Source organism: Larus michahellis, chromosome 13 (assembly GCF_964199755.1).
Source record: "Larus michahellis chromosome 13, bLarMic1.1, whole genome shotgun sequence".
Classification (NCBI taxonomy): domain Eukaryota; kingdom Metazoa; phylum Chordata; class Aves; order Charadriiformes; family Laridae; genus Larus; species Larus michahellis.
Window position 1 is genome coordinate 13,132,004 of NC_133908.1, and position 15,395 is coordinate 13,147,398.

Below are 15,395 nucleotides of genomic sequence, written 5' to 3' on the forward strand. Positions count from 1 at the left end.
CGAAAAGGCGATGGAAGAACAAATGCCTCCAAAATCACCTTGTTGCATTTTACTAAAGACTACATGACACAAGTACATGTTTTGGTTCAAACTACTACAGATAGGTATCTCAACCTAAGGTGTAAAAGAGGCATTTTTAAGGCACAGCCCATGTGCCAAGGTTGCTCGCAGTAGCTCTAACAAAGGCTCAACAATTAGCTCAGGTGTAACCAATTACACTCCAGTCATTAGAAGCACTTCACCAAGAGGATCTGTGCAAGTTTTCAGGCAAACACTTGTGTGAATTAGAACGGGCCAACATGTTCCAGAGAGTCCAGAAGATGCTGTGGTCCCTGGAAGATCACAGGCGCTGCTCGAAAGGCCCAGCGAAACACCCCAAGTCTCAGAGCTACACTCCAAACGAGGTCAGAGCACCGCAATCACACTCACCTTTGCACAGTGAAGATCCTTGTGTTTTTTGAGCAGTTTATCCGCTTGCTGGATTGCCATTTTATTATTGCCATTATCGAGATAATCTGCACAAGAACAACATATATAGCATTATACCAGAACACAAGACCATTCCAGAAAGCTATCTCTAATTTTACTGTGGAGTATGCGCCGTTAGGCCAGTAGCGCAAACCGCATTTTCCTTGTACAATTACTACTAAGCCAAATGTTCAGGAAACATGTTATTTTGTAGATGAAGTATTCATCTCACTGTACTAGTTTTAGTCATTCAAACAAACAAGCTTTTGTCATTACTCCACCTAGATCATTACAGCAACAAGAGATGTATACCAGAGCGGGTTCTGCAGCAACAGCTCTTTGCTACCAATGGAGCTTAGGCTCTTTGCGTCAGTAAAAGTAGAAATTAATTTGGTGTGCCTTTGGGAGACTTTCAATGACTTTTAACAGGCAGTAAGTTTGAAACTAAGCACTCACAATCTATCAAAGTATTAAGCGAGAAGACCTACTTGTCCATGCGATCCATGCTTCAGGCAGAGCAAACCTGTCCCCGAACAGAGTATCACTATGCTGTCACCAGACTGGTTTTAAAGACAAAAATTTCCTAGGGGGATATTCCACTATCTAGTAAAATTTCAGCAGAAAACCCCTGCCTTGAGACTGTTTTCTCCCTTTTTCAGCTCGGTATTATAATTTTTGGCTTCACCTACAGGGCATCATCATGTTATTAGACAACTAAAACCACGCAATTTTAGATTAGAACACGACCCCTATGTGCTTCCCCTCCCTCAAAAATTAATACTTACTAACCAAAACCTAACGGAAAAGCTTAGTTGCACCCGACGTGCCAACCGGGAAGGGTCTGCTTACACTGTTCTGGCCTCTCCCCTACCAAACTGCGAACAGAGCTAGTGCCAGCTAATTGAAATTACATTACACACCTTTTTCTCGTCAAGACTGTAGTTCTCATTATGAGAGAGAACTCTTTTACCAAGTAGAGAGGTGACCTTTAGTAATTCCTTGGTATATGGTACAAAGTGTGCATCTATACTAATGAGATTTATATTCGGCAGCTTTAACATTTGCTTCCACGGCCAAGTAAGTGCTACAGATTTAAAGTAGAGCTAATTGGGCTCCTGAGACCATCCAGACAAAGCCTCAAATGAGGCAGCCTGCCCACACTAACCAAAACAAGACGTTGCTGCATAAAATATAGTTTGAAACTGTAATAAATTGTCTTTACCTGGGTTAGATGGCCATTTTAACTTATGAAAACCTCTGCTTCACCTTTAAACTTAAAGCTTAAGCACAGACTTCTCAGTGAAGAGGTTTCAAAACTGTGGAACAGAACATCCTGGTGATCTCCTCATACACCAGCAGAGACTTCTTGATTTAAGGACCGCTTACACGCGAATTATCTGCCACACTGCACTGCCTGTCTGGGATTGTTAAACAACTGCACCGATAAGATCTCCACTTTAGCTCTCCTAAAGTAAATCAAATAAACCACAAACCTCTCAAACTGCAGCAGAATAAAAAGATTGTATTTTGCTAACAACAAGTAGGTTTGTTGGAAGCCAAAGTAGCTGGCAACTTCCAAAGGAATTCAAGCTAAAGGAAAATAAACTTAAGCCTACGTTAGTTGCAAGTCTGTAGGTGGAGATGTTCGGTGGCTGGAAATGCAACACGTGAACCTTCAGGTGAAGGGAGAACACACCAAGATGAAAGATAAACCTGGCTGTCAAGGAACCCCGAGTAACCAGGGCACACAGTGCGAACTGGAAAGCACTGTTTTAAGTCAAGAATCAGACCTCTGACCTCCTGCTGCACATCTCCAGTTTATGACTTTTATGAAGTTGTGTATTTACCTCTTTAACGACGTACACTTTATTTCTGGTTCTGCAGCACCACAGCCCCAATTCAAATCTTGCACTGCAGATAATCCTTTCTAGAACTAGCAGAAAGCAATTTTAAAGCGCTCTCCCTAATAGCTATATTCTCTGAAATGAACACAGTGAAATACACCTCAAACATCATCTGCTTTAGTATTGGCTGAATTTACCAAGCTTTTTCTTTTAAGAACATCTGAGATGTTACACAGGTTATAACACACATATTGCACGTAAATAAAAATGCCAATCACAGCATGCACAGAAAATGAAGGAAAAAAACTTAAAATTGTTACATAAAGACAAGCTGCACAGCTGCACATAATTATGCAATGAACTTTAAGACAGCTGTGTGTTTACATTTTTAATCAAACAAAACTATTTTCCTCCATTTCTCTGGAACCCATCATGGATGCCAGTCTATACCGCACTGTCCTCCCTGCCCAAGCGCCACAGGACATTCCAAAAGCATGTCCCTCCATCCCCAAATGAGGGCAGCTCACCGCATCTTTGTAGGGAGAGATTTTTTTATCCTGGCATTGAAAAAGCTGAGAACATCCTCCAAAATCTCTACCCAATCTTCAGTTTTCGGGAAGAAACGATACTGTAGCCTGGGGAAGCACTTTTCTTTTCTCTTTCTCTATATTTGCATAAACAGAGACAAGCTTGTCTGCAATCTCTTAAGCAATCCCAACTGCATGTAATACCCTTGGAAATATTTGGGGACTGCTTAATACAAGAAGTTTCTTGAAAAGACCGTCTCATTCCAACTACTTCACTCTTGTCTCCCAATTAATTTTTGCAACACCCTAATTAGTCTGTGCCACAACACCTCAACAGACAACTTTAAGGTTCCCGTAATTGCACTTGTTCCTTTCATGAATTAATCCGTTTCCAGCTTCTCTGCAGCAGAAAACAGACACCGACCGAAGTTACCATGACCGAGAGACACAGAACATTGCTCCCCCACCACCCCAACCCTCGTGAGCGGGCCCTGATCCCCCCCACGCCTCCTCCAGACACGGGTGGGGGGTTCCCGAGCGGGGAGACCCCCGGCCCGGCAGCGGAGGGGAGAAAGCTCAGCGAAAAGCACCCGCTGCCTGGCGGGAACGGAGCCCGGGTAACCCCCGGACCCGGCCAAACTCCCGCTTCCAGCCCCGGGCGGGCGGGAGCCGGGTCTGGGCTCCGTCGGCCGCCGCGGGAGGAAGGACGGGGCCGCGGGAGGCTGAGAGCCTCCCCCGGGGGGGACGGCCGGGCTCGGGGCCGCGCTCCCCCTCACCCCCGGAGAGGGCTGCCCCGGCTCCCCCGCCGCCGGGGCCCGCCGGGCGGCCCGGCCCGGCCAGGGCTGGCTGCTTGGCTCCTGCGGCGGGCCCCTCCGCGCCGTCTCCGGGCGCCGCCGGGTGGGACGGGGTAACCCCGCCGGGCCGGGAGAGCGGGGCCGGGGGTCGGTGGGGTCCGTACCGTAGATGGGCCGCAGGCGCCGGTCGTTGGGGTCCTGCACATGGCCCCGCGCCGCCATGATGAGAGCGCAGAACCGCAGTGCGCAGCCGCCGGCCGGGCCGGCCCGGGGGCGGGGGTGAAGGGGCCGGTAGGAAGCGCGGGGCGGGGCCGGGCCCGGTGCTGCGATCGCCGGGTGTCGGGGCAGCGGGGCCGGCGCTTCGCTTTCTCCGGGCTGGGTCCGTCCCCTCCCGCTGCCGGCGGTGCCTCCTCCCCCCCGAGGCGCGGGTGCCCCCCGCCCTCGCCCCCGGCGCAGCGCAGGGAGCGGCCGCCCGCCCGCCCGCCGCGCCCCCGGCCCCCGCCCGGAGGGAGCCCGGAGGTCCGCTCCCCGCGGGGACGTGCCGGTGTCCCCAGGGGCCGAGGGAAAGCGATTGCCGGTCCACCAACCCCGGGCAACACCATGGCCATTGCAGTCACCGGGGAGGAGACCCGGCTCTGCGGGAACTGGTAAGAAACGAAACCGAGCGCTGGGCGGGGGCGGCTCGGCGGCGGTGCCGCTCCCGAGGGCAGGCGGGGTCAGGGATTAAATGAGTCAACACCCTGAGCGTGGTGAGGCACGGAACAGGGTGCCCAGAGAAGCTGTGTCTGCCCCATCCCTGGGGGGGTTCAAGGCCAGGTTGGACGGGGCTTGGAGCAACCTGGGCTGGTGGGAGGTGTCCCTGCCCAGGGCAGGGGGTGGCACTGGGTGGGCTTTAAGGTCCCTTCCAACCCAAACTATTCCGTGATTCTATATTCCCTTGAAACGCTATTAAATACTGGAAGGTGCAAATTACTATCTTTTTAGAAATGTTTGGGTTTTGGTTTTACCATGCATTAATGTCTTATAAAGTAATTTCCCCAACCATTACTCAAGTTTCTGACTTAACTAGACAGAAACCAAAGTATTCAAATAGAAATGAATCCCAGATTGGCAGGGGTTGGAAGGGACCTCTGGAGACCATCTCGTCCAACCCCCCCTGCCAAAACAGGGTCACCCAGAGCAGGTTGGACAGGAACGCGTCCAGGCAGGGTTTGAATATCTCCAGAGAAGGAGATATTGAATTGATTTTCAGTGAGGTAGACGTGAAGTATATGATCGCAAGTTTTTCTTTAGCAGCTGCGTGGCTCAGAAGCAGAGATATAAAAATAGAATCAATAGGCACATATTGTTGCGGCACTTGTTTCTCTTTGATAACAGGTCTCTTTCTTTAGAAGCTCCAGTGTTGATACTACGTTTTCCAATGATGGTGTAAGCTCAGAAGTTGCACCTTGAATACAAGCGACTAAAGAAATTAACTTTTTTTTTTTTTTTTTTTTCTCTCAAGGAGGCACTGGAATCCAAACAGTTTCTTGTACCATCCTAGTTTGTTTGCAAGCAGTCAGTATGGGCAGTTTAGACACCGCTGTTGAACTTTGTTGCTTTGCAGACTGTTGGCTGCTGGGGACCTGGCAGGGGAGAAAACTGAACAGCTGTAGTGTTTTTGCACTAAGCAATAGGTTATAATGTTAATTTTGGTGTTTTGAAGGCTGATTTCTTGCGTGCAGGGGGGCAATGATACATCCATCTAGAAATGACGCTACATGTTTGAGGCAGGAATAAGGGCTAAGCTCCTGGTGCCTCAGTTCTTTTTGCCCCTTTTGTGTTTGTGAGCCTGGCAATCCTCCTCAAAAAAGGAAAACACGTATTTTAGAAATGAGGTGATGGGGGATTTTGGCTACAAAGTAATATGGTTACTGCTGTCAGTCCCTGAACAGAGCTGGCCTGCCAGGATCTGTTATTTATTTTTTGCAAGCAGAGCACTGTTTGACCTCTCATAGCCAAGATATTTTCAGGAAGAAACTTTTATCTTCTCAGATTAGTTTATTAACTTGAACCTGGTGATAACTTGTTTATGTTGCAAAATTTGTCTTTCATATAGGGAAATAAATCCACCTCGATTTTATCTTAATGCAGTTTGAAAACTGTGACCTTTGTGTGCTATATACATTACTATCCCAACTATAAAGGAACATGGAGGCCTAGTTGGGCTTGTCTTTCAGTTCTCTAAACCATGAATTCATAGAAAGCTTTCTTAGGATTTTTTTTGTTACGAAGAACTGCTTGAAATTGTTGTCAGTGTATTTTCTGAAAAGTAACCTCTGTGACTTTCCCATAGCACAAAGGATATTCCTGTTGCTAATTTCATCATGCATGAAATCCACTGTAGCAGAAATATTGAAGTATGTCGCTACTGCAGTGAATCAGTCCCAAAGTCTGAAATGAAGAACCACATGGAATCTGAACACGGGCAGGTGAGAAACAAATTTCTCCTCGAAAATTGCTGACTTCTGTGGCAATGAATCTAACGAGATCTGTTTATTGTAGGTTACCTGCAAGTGTAGGATGAAGATAGAAAGAAGTCTCTTGAAGGATCATGAGGTTGGTGGACTTTATATTATTAGATGCTTGGAAGGTACTCTGTGGTGTTTCCAAGCACTGATTCTGGAGCCTTTCTGTCAGCCGAGATCTGGATTCCAACCTGTGATTTACGCCTCCTTTTTATTGAACCATGCTTTCTAAATTCACACTCTCTGAGAGAAGGTGGTTGGAAACTGCCGTTAAGTGGTGGAGCCTGCTCAAGTCTTCATGTCAAAGGGGTATCTGTGATAATTGCTGATTTTGCCCTTAATAGCGATTAAGATGAAAAATGGTACGCTATTTCAAAAGTACATTATATGATTAACTTGACTTTTTTTCATTCCTTTAACATTACACGTTTCTGACTCTGCTGTGTGTTTTAATAACTCATCATATCCAAACAGACTTTATAAATGGCTTGTAAAATAAACTAAAATAGGGCACAGTGGGATTTTCTGAGTTTCTGAACCCAGTTGGCTGCTGTCACAGGCAATCTTGTCATAAATGTCAGTACCTTCCCTTCCCATGGGCTCATTTAAAGACAGCTCTGGAAGGGCCACCTAATTCTGCTTATTGCAGAGGAAAAAAGGATTTTCTTTGAAGATAGGTCCGGTTCAAAACGCTGGAAGTAGTTTATCCTGCACGTTTGTGTGTAGCGCTTTTAGTCTTGTTAGTAAAGCAAGCAAACAATGATGTATTATTGCAGCATCTGCAATTACAACATGTATTTCACCTATGTTTAACCCCTTTTGAATGACTTACCTGTCATTCAGTGTAGGGTAAAGAACACATGCAAACAATTCTTGTTGAGTAGTAATTGTGCTGCAAATCTATTCCCTAATAGAACGCGCACTAACACGTACTCAAACAAAATGCGATTAGTACTGGATGTCAAGACCATATCTAAAAGCTAACTTCAAAAAGCACTACGTGAATCTGTTGTCCAGGTGTTACAGATTTAAAAAAAAACATTTTGAGTTTTCAGAGTGCTTCAGCTGGCATGTTTCTGACTACACAGGTTCTACAACACATTGTTCTTACATTTCTCACGTAGTATCTTATTGCAGGCTATTCTTCAGCGTAGCTCTGGATCTGTCTAAAGAAACAATAGACGTCTCAACTCTTAAGCAAACCGAGAACCTCCCTCCACCTTTGCCTCTGTCTTCCATATGTGAAGAATAATCCCTCTTTCTTTTTTTCAGGCGTCAGCCTGCCCTCTGCGTCCTGCCCTCTGCCAGTACTGTGACTTACAGCTCGCTTTCAGCAAGCTCCAGGACCATGAAATTTACTGCGGAGCTAGGACTGAGAGATGTGGTGGGTGCGGTCGTAACATCATGATGAAAGATCTGAAAGAGCATCCTCAAGTCTGTGGGCAAGAGGTGAAACAAGTGAGGGGAAGCAGAACAGCACCTCGCTTTGAGGATGAGGATGCAGATCTCCATGCCCTTCGAGACATTAGAAACCGGCTGAGATCAGGTAACTCTGCTGGGCCTTTGTGGAGAATGCCCAGGGTGCTAGAAAAGCAGATTTGTATCAGCTGTGTAGGAGACAAAACACTTTAAGGACATTAAGAGAAGAAATGTTTCAGCAGCACAAAGAAATCAAAATCGAGGCAAGGTGCAGAGAAGAGTAATAATTGGCTTCTAATTTGACATTTGGCAGCTGATCCAAGTATAAGGTTTTGTAATTGCTTTACGTGAAAATAGTGAATAATGAAAGCTCCAGAGGCACTGTAAAGTGGGACTGTATTGCCATGGAATAGAACTGCAAAGGTATAAGCCGGCTAAATACAGGATTGCTGAGGTACCTGGTGTGAAAGCCCGGTTCACTGCCGGTTCCTTTCTCTCAAAGCATCTAGCTTAAAAATGAAATCTGAGTTGTTTGCTCACTGCAAATTCTGTCCATTTTTGTTTAGCATCTGCATTCCTCTCTAAGTAGAAGGGTAGGTAGGATCTGGGTGTAGGTAGGATCGCCTATGGAGTGCTGCGCATTTCTGCAGTAGCATCCTGTTTGGACATAGCTGAGGCCGTTATCAATGCCTCTGCTCTTTCCTAAGCCTCTGATCTCTTACCTCCACGTGCAGGGGGTCATGTCACACTTAAGACATAGCCTTTCCATGAGCTCTCGGATGAATCTGTGCTCTGCTTTTTGCTGGGGGCTACTCAGAGGATTTAACACTGCAGAATATTAAATTACAGTCTTTGCTGCTGAAGGCTGCCTGGCTCATAGAAATAACTTCAGGCCTTAGTTAATAAAGCTGAATAATCTGGAGAGCTGTAACTTCCAAAGAGTGTTCACAAATAGTATTTTTATGCACGTGTAAGATTTGTTTAAAATTCTCGTGTAATCAGTAAAAGTGAACTACCCAAGAGATTTGAAATAGGCCAGCATGGGTGAGGAGCACTTAGCCTGTCTTCAGGCACCATCAGCTGAGTTTCGGGCGCCGTTCTGGAGCCCTGGTTTTCTTTTCAGTGTAGCTCTCCTACCAGAAAACAATTCATGGTTTTCTCCTGTACTTGTATAATTCCCATTCTTGTCAAATGGAATATCATTAAAAGGAATTTGTTTTCCATTGATATACTGAAAAAACAAAGCTGAAATATTTCAGCCTTGTAAAAGGGCCAATATTACAGTATTTTAATTGGAACTTGTTCACAGCGTAGGTCACAGAAGGTTCCTCAGTGACTTTGTAAAGCTCCCAAGAAGCTTAAGTTCAAGGTTTTGGAGTAAGAGGAACAACTTTCTTCTTTTTTTTTTTCCTTTTTTCTTGTTAAAAACAAAAATAGGATGGCTATTTTCCTTCTTCCTCCTGAATTCGATACAGGTGTCCTTCTATGCTTTGAAATGCTGACCTCCATCCATGAGTGTCCTGATGTCCACGTGTGAAACCCTCATGGTTGAGCAGAGGTGAGCTGCTTGTTGCGGGTTTAATGTATCTCAAATTTATGATTTTTTTTTTTTTGAAGAGAACGAACTGGAGCAGTTGGTGAGAAATGAAAACACTCATTCTTCACTTTACGAAGAGTGGAACGCCGATTTAGACTACGTGTTGGCTCTTAGCCTACAAAATGAGAATAATCCTCACAACAAGACCGCAGCTGAGATTCCCAGTGACTTCTGGGAAAATTACTACACCAAAGAGTCTGTGCCATTGGCCTGTCTTAATGGACCAGACAAGTCAAATGTCTTCTCCTATGACTCCTTACTGTCTTTTAGCACATCTAACCACATGAAAAGTAAGTATAAACTCTGTTGTGGTTGGGTTTTTTTCCTCAAAGCTTGAGGGAAGGGAGAAGGAAAAAGGATTCTTGGATTGGGAATGTCAAAGTTTATCTAGGTATTTTTAAATGTCAAAGCGTGTCTCTCTGAGACTCCCTCTAAATCACTTTTAGATAATTGATACACAGGAGATTACACTCTTCGTCAGTACCGTTTTTCCTTCCTTTCTGAAATGTTATCTTCTGCTCCCTCAAAACTTAGCAATGTTAGTTTAAAATCGTTTCTTTTGAAGAGGTATTACTAAAGCAAGACAGCAAGGGAAGAAGAAATAAAAGCTATAGTGAGTGTCTGACATTTGTCTGTGCTGGGAGCTTTGTAACAACTTTCTTCTTGAAGTAAACAGGACGGGAGGATCTGGGGGAGACCTGAAGAGACAGCTTATTTTGAAAGGAGAAGTGGTACTAAAGGATTTATTGAAGGCAGGAATAGACTTTCTGACCAGCCCATTGGATATATCTTTGACCCCAAAACATTGCTCTCACTCTGGGTGATGTGATTTTGCTTACGAGAAATTCGGCAAGTGGGGCTAGGGTAACTGTTTCCGGAGCGTTTGCTCTGGTTGCTGTCCTGTGGTGCGGAACGGGGGGCTGGTGCTTAGGAATTTTGCAGATGAGTCGATCCAACTGCACCAGACTTCTCTGTGGGAGAGGATGTAACCGTTACTTACTTTGCAGGCGACGAGGTCACCATGTTGCCGTGTGAATTTTGTGAGGAGCTCTACCCTGCTGAAGATCTGATTCTTCACCAGGTTTAGTACTTCTATTGCATTATCTAGGGGGGGTGCAGTAAAGACTTTTTTGTGCTAGCGGGACTGAACAAGGGTGCGGTCTCCGCTCAGTGATACTGAGAGCTCTAGCAATTTTGTCTTTGCAAAGCATGGTTTCTGAAGTCCGTCTGTGCTCAACAGGACAGCTAATTTTTCCATGTTTCTTGCATAACAGACAGGTTGTAACCCAGCAAGTGCCTTTGCCTCATTCAGTAAAAGAAGTTCTTCTCCAAATCCACGAGAATACGGTGGTCTGCGTGCTATGGGGTCCAAAAGCTGTAGGTCTCTCTCTTCATCTCAGCCCCAAGGTGTCCAGGCAGAAGGAGACATCATGATCCCATGTGAATTTTGTGGCATCCAGCTAGAAGAGGAGACAGTCTTTCATCATCAGGTACAAACCAGAACTTGACCTGTTGTATCGCATCCAGTTGTTCAAGATCCTGCAGCCGCTTGTTGTGGCACGTTTCAGGAATCCAAGTCACTGTCCTCTGTGTCAGATCTTCCCAAACAAAACCTCTCAGGTCCCACCTGAAATGTTGTGGCTCTTACTGAAAAATAACCATTGTTTTTGAAAGCCCTTGTAACAAAAGCTAAACAAAAGGCCCTGAAATTGCACAATATAAGTGTTTGACTTACACATAAAAGTTATGTTGAAACCAGGATGTATGAATCACAGCTAAGGTGGGAGAGGAACACAAGCGTATGACCTCTGTAAGAGGGGAAGTAGACAGCTCGGACTACAAATCTGGGAGAGGGAGGAATGTCTCAGAGGGTAGATGTAAAGAGAGAGGAAGGGTAAGAGCACGAATGTATCGCGGCCTTGGCCTAAGGGGGAAGTGGTGGGTTTATGAAGTGTTGGGTGCTGCAGACGGCTCACCAGGGTATTCCCGTTCTTCTGCACATCACTGTCTGACGCTGCTGCTATTGAGCGAACACCAGGTCGTGGTACTGCTGAAGCTGTTCCTGCTGTCAGAACGCAGGGCGGACACCAGCTCGACCGCTTGGTGCTGTACTGCTCCTGCACGCCTCGAGAGCGGATCTGGGGAGCGGTGCGTGTGTGGAAGAGATGGTCCTCTGGAATTTGCTGCTGTTACAGACGAGTTATGAAAACGCTGAGCTTGCTCATTTTCTGTTTCATGGCTGAAAGAATGGGGAAGTTAACAGTTCTTACGTCCCAACTAACAAACTAGTGAAGCTGTATTTTGTTTGTTTCTTTTTCCGGTCCTTTCCTCTCCTAGGTGACAGTAAAATCAGTATTAATAGAAATGAGATCTGATAAAATTCCGTAGCTTATCCTTTGCCAAATAGTTATGCTTGACACTAAGGAGAAGTCCCATCCGCTTCCTATTACAGTTGGCTGTTGGAAGACTTTTCTTTTTTCCCCTCACCCTGTCTAACTATTTTGGAAACGCAGAACGCTAAGACTGCTTTCTCTACCAGCTTCTACTATTTTTGGTGAAGTTTGTGTACAATAATCAGGACTTGTTAAGAATTAAGTGACAGGAGCTGAGTTGCAACAATATAGTTTGTTTGCAAACCACGAAAAGGACACCCTGTATTTAAAGTTTTGCGTTCCAGGTAGCGTTCCTGGCATCTACCAAAGGAAACAAATGTTCTCCTTTCTAGTTCATATTTTTATTTTGTATCCTGTCGGTTTCTGTCATCTTGTTTGTTTCTTGATGAATTTTCTTTCTTAATTAACTTGCAGAAAAACATGACTTTAAAACCAGGATAGCCATCAGGGGCACTTCTGTGGGCAGCATGACTTGGAAATCACTTTTAACTTGATTTGTGTCCTTGGATTTGGTTTTTTGATGACACGATACCAGGTCGGTATCAGGAACTTGATCAGAATTACAGTGACAGAACTCCGGGGCTGCTTTCCCCGTGCTCGGGCCTGGCTGTGCAGGCTGGTTTTTGGGCGTGAGATGCTGAAGGAGGGAGCGTCTGGCTGTCGGCTGGGTGGCAGCGAGGCCCCAGGTACAGGCTGGGTCTGGTCAGCAGCGCTGGCTCACGCTGCCACTTCCATTTCTGCTTGGGCCCTGCGGTGGCTCCTGATTGTTCTCTTGACAATGGGAGTGTCGACAAGCCAATACCTGCCTCTTCCTAAACACAATTTCCTGCTAACCTGAACCTGTCTGAGGGGTGATGCTCTGCAGTCTTTTTACAGGAGTAAGTTCGTATGAGCTGTCATTTCAACACTCAAACCTATGTTTTGCTTTAGCACCATTGCGACCTGCGCCCGGCCAGCCCAGCAGCCGCCTCTCCACCCCAGCAGCTGCTGCCTCCGCAAGCCAACAGAGAGAGACGAGACTCGCCAGAGCTGGCTCGGAGACGAATCAGGCATCAAGGTGCGGGCAAAGCGCAGATTTTCACACGCTCTTTTCCTTTACATTTGCTGGAACACCGTGCATGTTCCAAGCTGAATAGATGCTGTTACCCTGTCCTGTCTCTGAAATTTAAAAATCTTCCATCCTCTACCGTTGGTCTAGTTTTTGGAAAAAAGATTACATCACTGAAATTCGATATCCTCAAAGATCTTGGTTACGAAGCCCCATGCTGCAGTTACCATCCCTATTAAGCGCTGTATTCTTGTCCTCGCAGGAGATGTTTCTCCTCAGTGCATAGAGGCCTTTGGGCAGCAGAGGCTCAGCTGTCCTGCAGGAGGGACCAAGTCACTGAATAATACGGCAAATGCCAGGAACGCGCCATTGTCCTCTTCAGCCAGAGCCAGCGATGGTCCCGATGTGAGAGGGAAGCCCAGGAAGGTGACTGGCAGTGAGGGGAGACCGAAGAACAGAGGTACCAGTGAATCTGCAGGTGGGACAACGCCACGTGGGAGACCTACCCAGAACTTCCATTCAGAAGCCTTCACATCCAGCTTCTCGAGAACTTCTCCGACCCAACCAAGGTAACACCTTTCTCTTCCGTTTCCAGCAGCTGCACTGGGGCTGCCCTGAAGCGTAAGGGAGCAGGGGCACCGCAGGGGTTTTGCTCTGCTGGAAGGGGGGGCGCAGCCATTGGCCTGGCGCGTTCTGATTGTCAGATGGCAGCAACCCAACAGCAGCGGCAGTGACACATCCATTCCAGCCCTCTGCCTCGTTTCCTTATGATGCAGCTCTGGATTCCCTCCTATTTGCCTGGGGCTGAAAGGGTTCCACTCAACTTAATTTGGCTGCTGCTTTCAAACAGCAAACTTAGGCTTTTATATCAAAATAGAAGGGACAAAATGGTCACTGGGAAAACATGTAGGGTAATGCCTTGTTATCTGTCCATTGGAGCGCTCTCATCTCAGCTTTTCTCTTTGCTCTTTGCACGGGATCTCGTTCTGCTATGAAAATAACTGGGTCAGGTTTCAGGAGAAGACGGAGGGGCTTTTCCTAGACCTTCTAGAGTCTCCCTGGTGGGAAGGACCCAGGTTTGTTCAGCAGGAAGAGCACTGACATCGGTACGTTGCTTCCTCTGACAGTGTCCCTGTTCTTCTACAGTGCCACCAACGCAGGAGGAAGGAGCCGCGGGATGTCGGACGTTCCCATCGGCTTCAGGCGCAGGAGCACAAAGGTAGGGCAGGAGAGCAACGGGGCTTCGCTCTGTCGGGGGGGGACCAGGCACCTCTGTTTTGGAAAGGGCAGTGCTGGCTGTTACCCCTCGCGTTTGCCAGGATGATGAGCCTGTTTTAACAGTCCTTCCTGCTCCAGGGAGGTTTTCATCAAGCACTCTTTGAAAACAGCACTTTTACTACTTCTTCCCCTTCCCTTTAGGCAAAAGCCCAGAGCCCAGCATCGGATTATCCGGAGGAAAAGTGATCCACCGCTTCGAAAAAACCATGTTGAGCACTCTACGCACTATTACTCTGCACTCTAGTACTTACTGATCAGAGTGCAAGGGAATGCCTGTATCTCCATGGCATTGAAAACTTTCTATGAATTCAACTTTTTATAAGCAGTGATCATTCTCTATCTACACATTTATGTATTTTTAACTTGTGAGAGTATACTACAGGTTTTTACTTCTGTGATCTCTGCTAGCGACATCCCAAGACAGCAAATACGCTTCTGCCTCGGGCACCACCTGGGTTCTTTCTGTACCGGCTCTTTGTGACACCCGGTGACAGGGACGTGTTTGACATACGTGGTGTGTCTCACCGGGGCGATGCCGCGTGTCCCTCGGGGGGGGCTGGGGGGAGCTGCACCTTGAGCTGCTCGTCACCGGGTGTTCCCAGCCTTGCCCAGGACGCAGATGGGGGATTATCGTTGTCAGTGGATAAGCCCTGAGCCTGTGGCTCGCCTGTTAAATGCTTTTTAATGCAGTATTAGTCCAGGCTTTTTAAATTCCTTGTAATAAAATTTATCTAATGATGTCCCAAACTGATGTGCAGTAAAAATCTGTTACATGAAGTGATGTGGGGCGACAGATGCTCTCTGAGGGTACATCTACCACCCCACCCTCGCGCTGGCCCCTTCAGAGTCAGGGGCAGGGGGCTCCCTTAATTTGTGGTCTGCTGTTACTGCCCGCATTAGATCTTTGTTAATTTGCTCTATGAGAGCCGTGAGCATCCCTTGTGCTTTGGGAGCTGGTAATGCAAAAGCTGGAGCAGGCAGCTCTTAGATAATGACTGTGGGCATCAGCCTAATTAACTGGGTACAGCAGATGGTATTAGCAGGGATAATTAGCCAGTCACCCTTCTAGGGCAAGGCTGCTGCTGGAGGCCTCGGCTCTGCCGCAGCACGGAAGAGCAGAGAGGGCTGAAAGGAGCTTTTGGGTTTAAAATAAAGACATTTTACAGAGGCTTCCACCAACTGTAAGCATTTATTTGTACAAGAACAGCAGAATAAAGGTATTTAAAAACAGGTGGCAACCAGCCTTGGGCTGGCATTTCTGGGGAAAGCAGCTCAGGCAAGAGCAGGGAATCGTGGCTGGTTGGGAAGGGGAGCAGGAGGCCTCCTTCAGAGAGCATTAGTAGGGAAAATAACGACCGCCTAACGACCTAACACCCTAACAACTGCCCTCAGTGGCTTAGCCTGCATTATTCTTCATAATGCCCTTTCTCCCTTAAATATTAGCAGTCCTTGTGCTTGCTTTCCCTTTTGTACAAAATATTTATGTTTCTGGGCCAAGTAAATACAAACTATAGTGTATT

General features: G+C 46.7%; 2 protein-coding genes across 3 annotated transcripts in view; one reads left to right on the plus strand and one right to left on the minus strand.

Annotated features, from left to right (window-relative positions):
* The window catches only part of NAA25 (N-alpha-acetyltransferase 25, NatB auxiliary subunit), a 29,642-nt gene extending 25,610 nt beyond the window's left edge, over positions 1–4,032 (minus strand). Inside the window, exons 1-2 of one of the 2 annotated variants that reach the window (XR_012589770.1) lie at positions 3,798–3,909; positions 430–515 (exon numbers count right to left, since the gene is read on the minus strand). Coding sequence is in view for 1 of the 2 variants with exons in the window: in XM_074606489.1 (XP_074462590.1) it covers positions 430–515; positions 3,798–3,855 (144 nt within the window). In the remaining variant the exon portion in view is untranslated. Of the gene's footprint in view, positions 1–429; positions 516–3,797 lie in introns of both variants that reach the window. The other variant, XM_074606489.1, reaches the window with a different exon arrangement.
* TRAFD1 (TRAF-type zinc finger domain containing 1) lies at positions 3,940–14,622 on the plus strand. Its single transcript, XM_074606490.1, has 11 exons — positions 3,940–4,280; positions 5,969–6,104; positions 6,178–6,231; positions 7,413–7,686; positions 9,177–9,446; positions 10,164–10,237; positions 10,431–10,646; positions 12,480–12,606; positions 12,860–13,166; positions 13,744–13,816; positions 14,017–14,622. The coding sequence occupies exons 1-11, from the start codon at positions 4,234–4,236 to the stop codon at positions 14,059–14,061; spliced, it is 1,623 nt and encodes a 540-aa protein (XP_074462591.1). The 5' UTR covers positions 3,940–4,233; the 3' UTR covers positions 14,062–14,622.
* Positions 14,623–15,395: the final 773 nt, after the last annotated feature.

Excerpts from the sequence above, each read along its gene's own strand:
- TRAFD1 (XM_074606490.1), top strand. The coding sequence starts at position 4,234 with ATGGCCATTGCAGTCACCGGGGAGGAGACCCGGCTCTGCGGGAACTG. Across the intron at positions 4,281-5,968 it reads ACCCGGCTCTGCGGGAACTG|CACAAAGGATATTCCTGTTG; the intron begins GTAAGAAACGAA and ends ACTTTCCCATAG. Across the intron at positions 7,687-9,176 it reads TAGAAACCGGCTGAGATCAG|AGAACGAACTGGAGCAGTTG; the intron begins GTAACTCTGCTG and ends TTTTTTTTGAAG.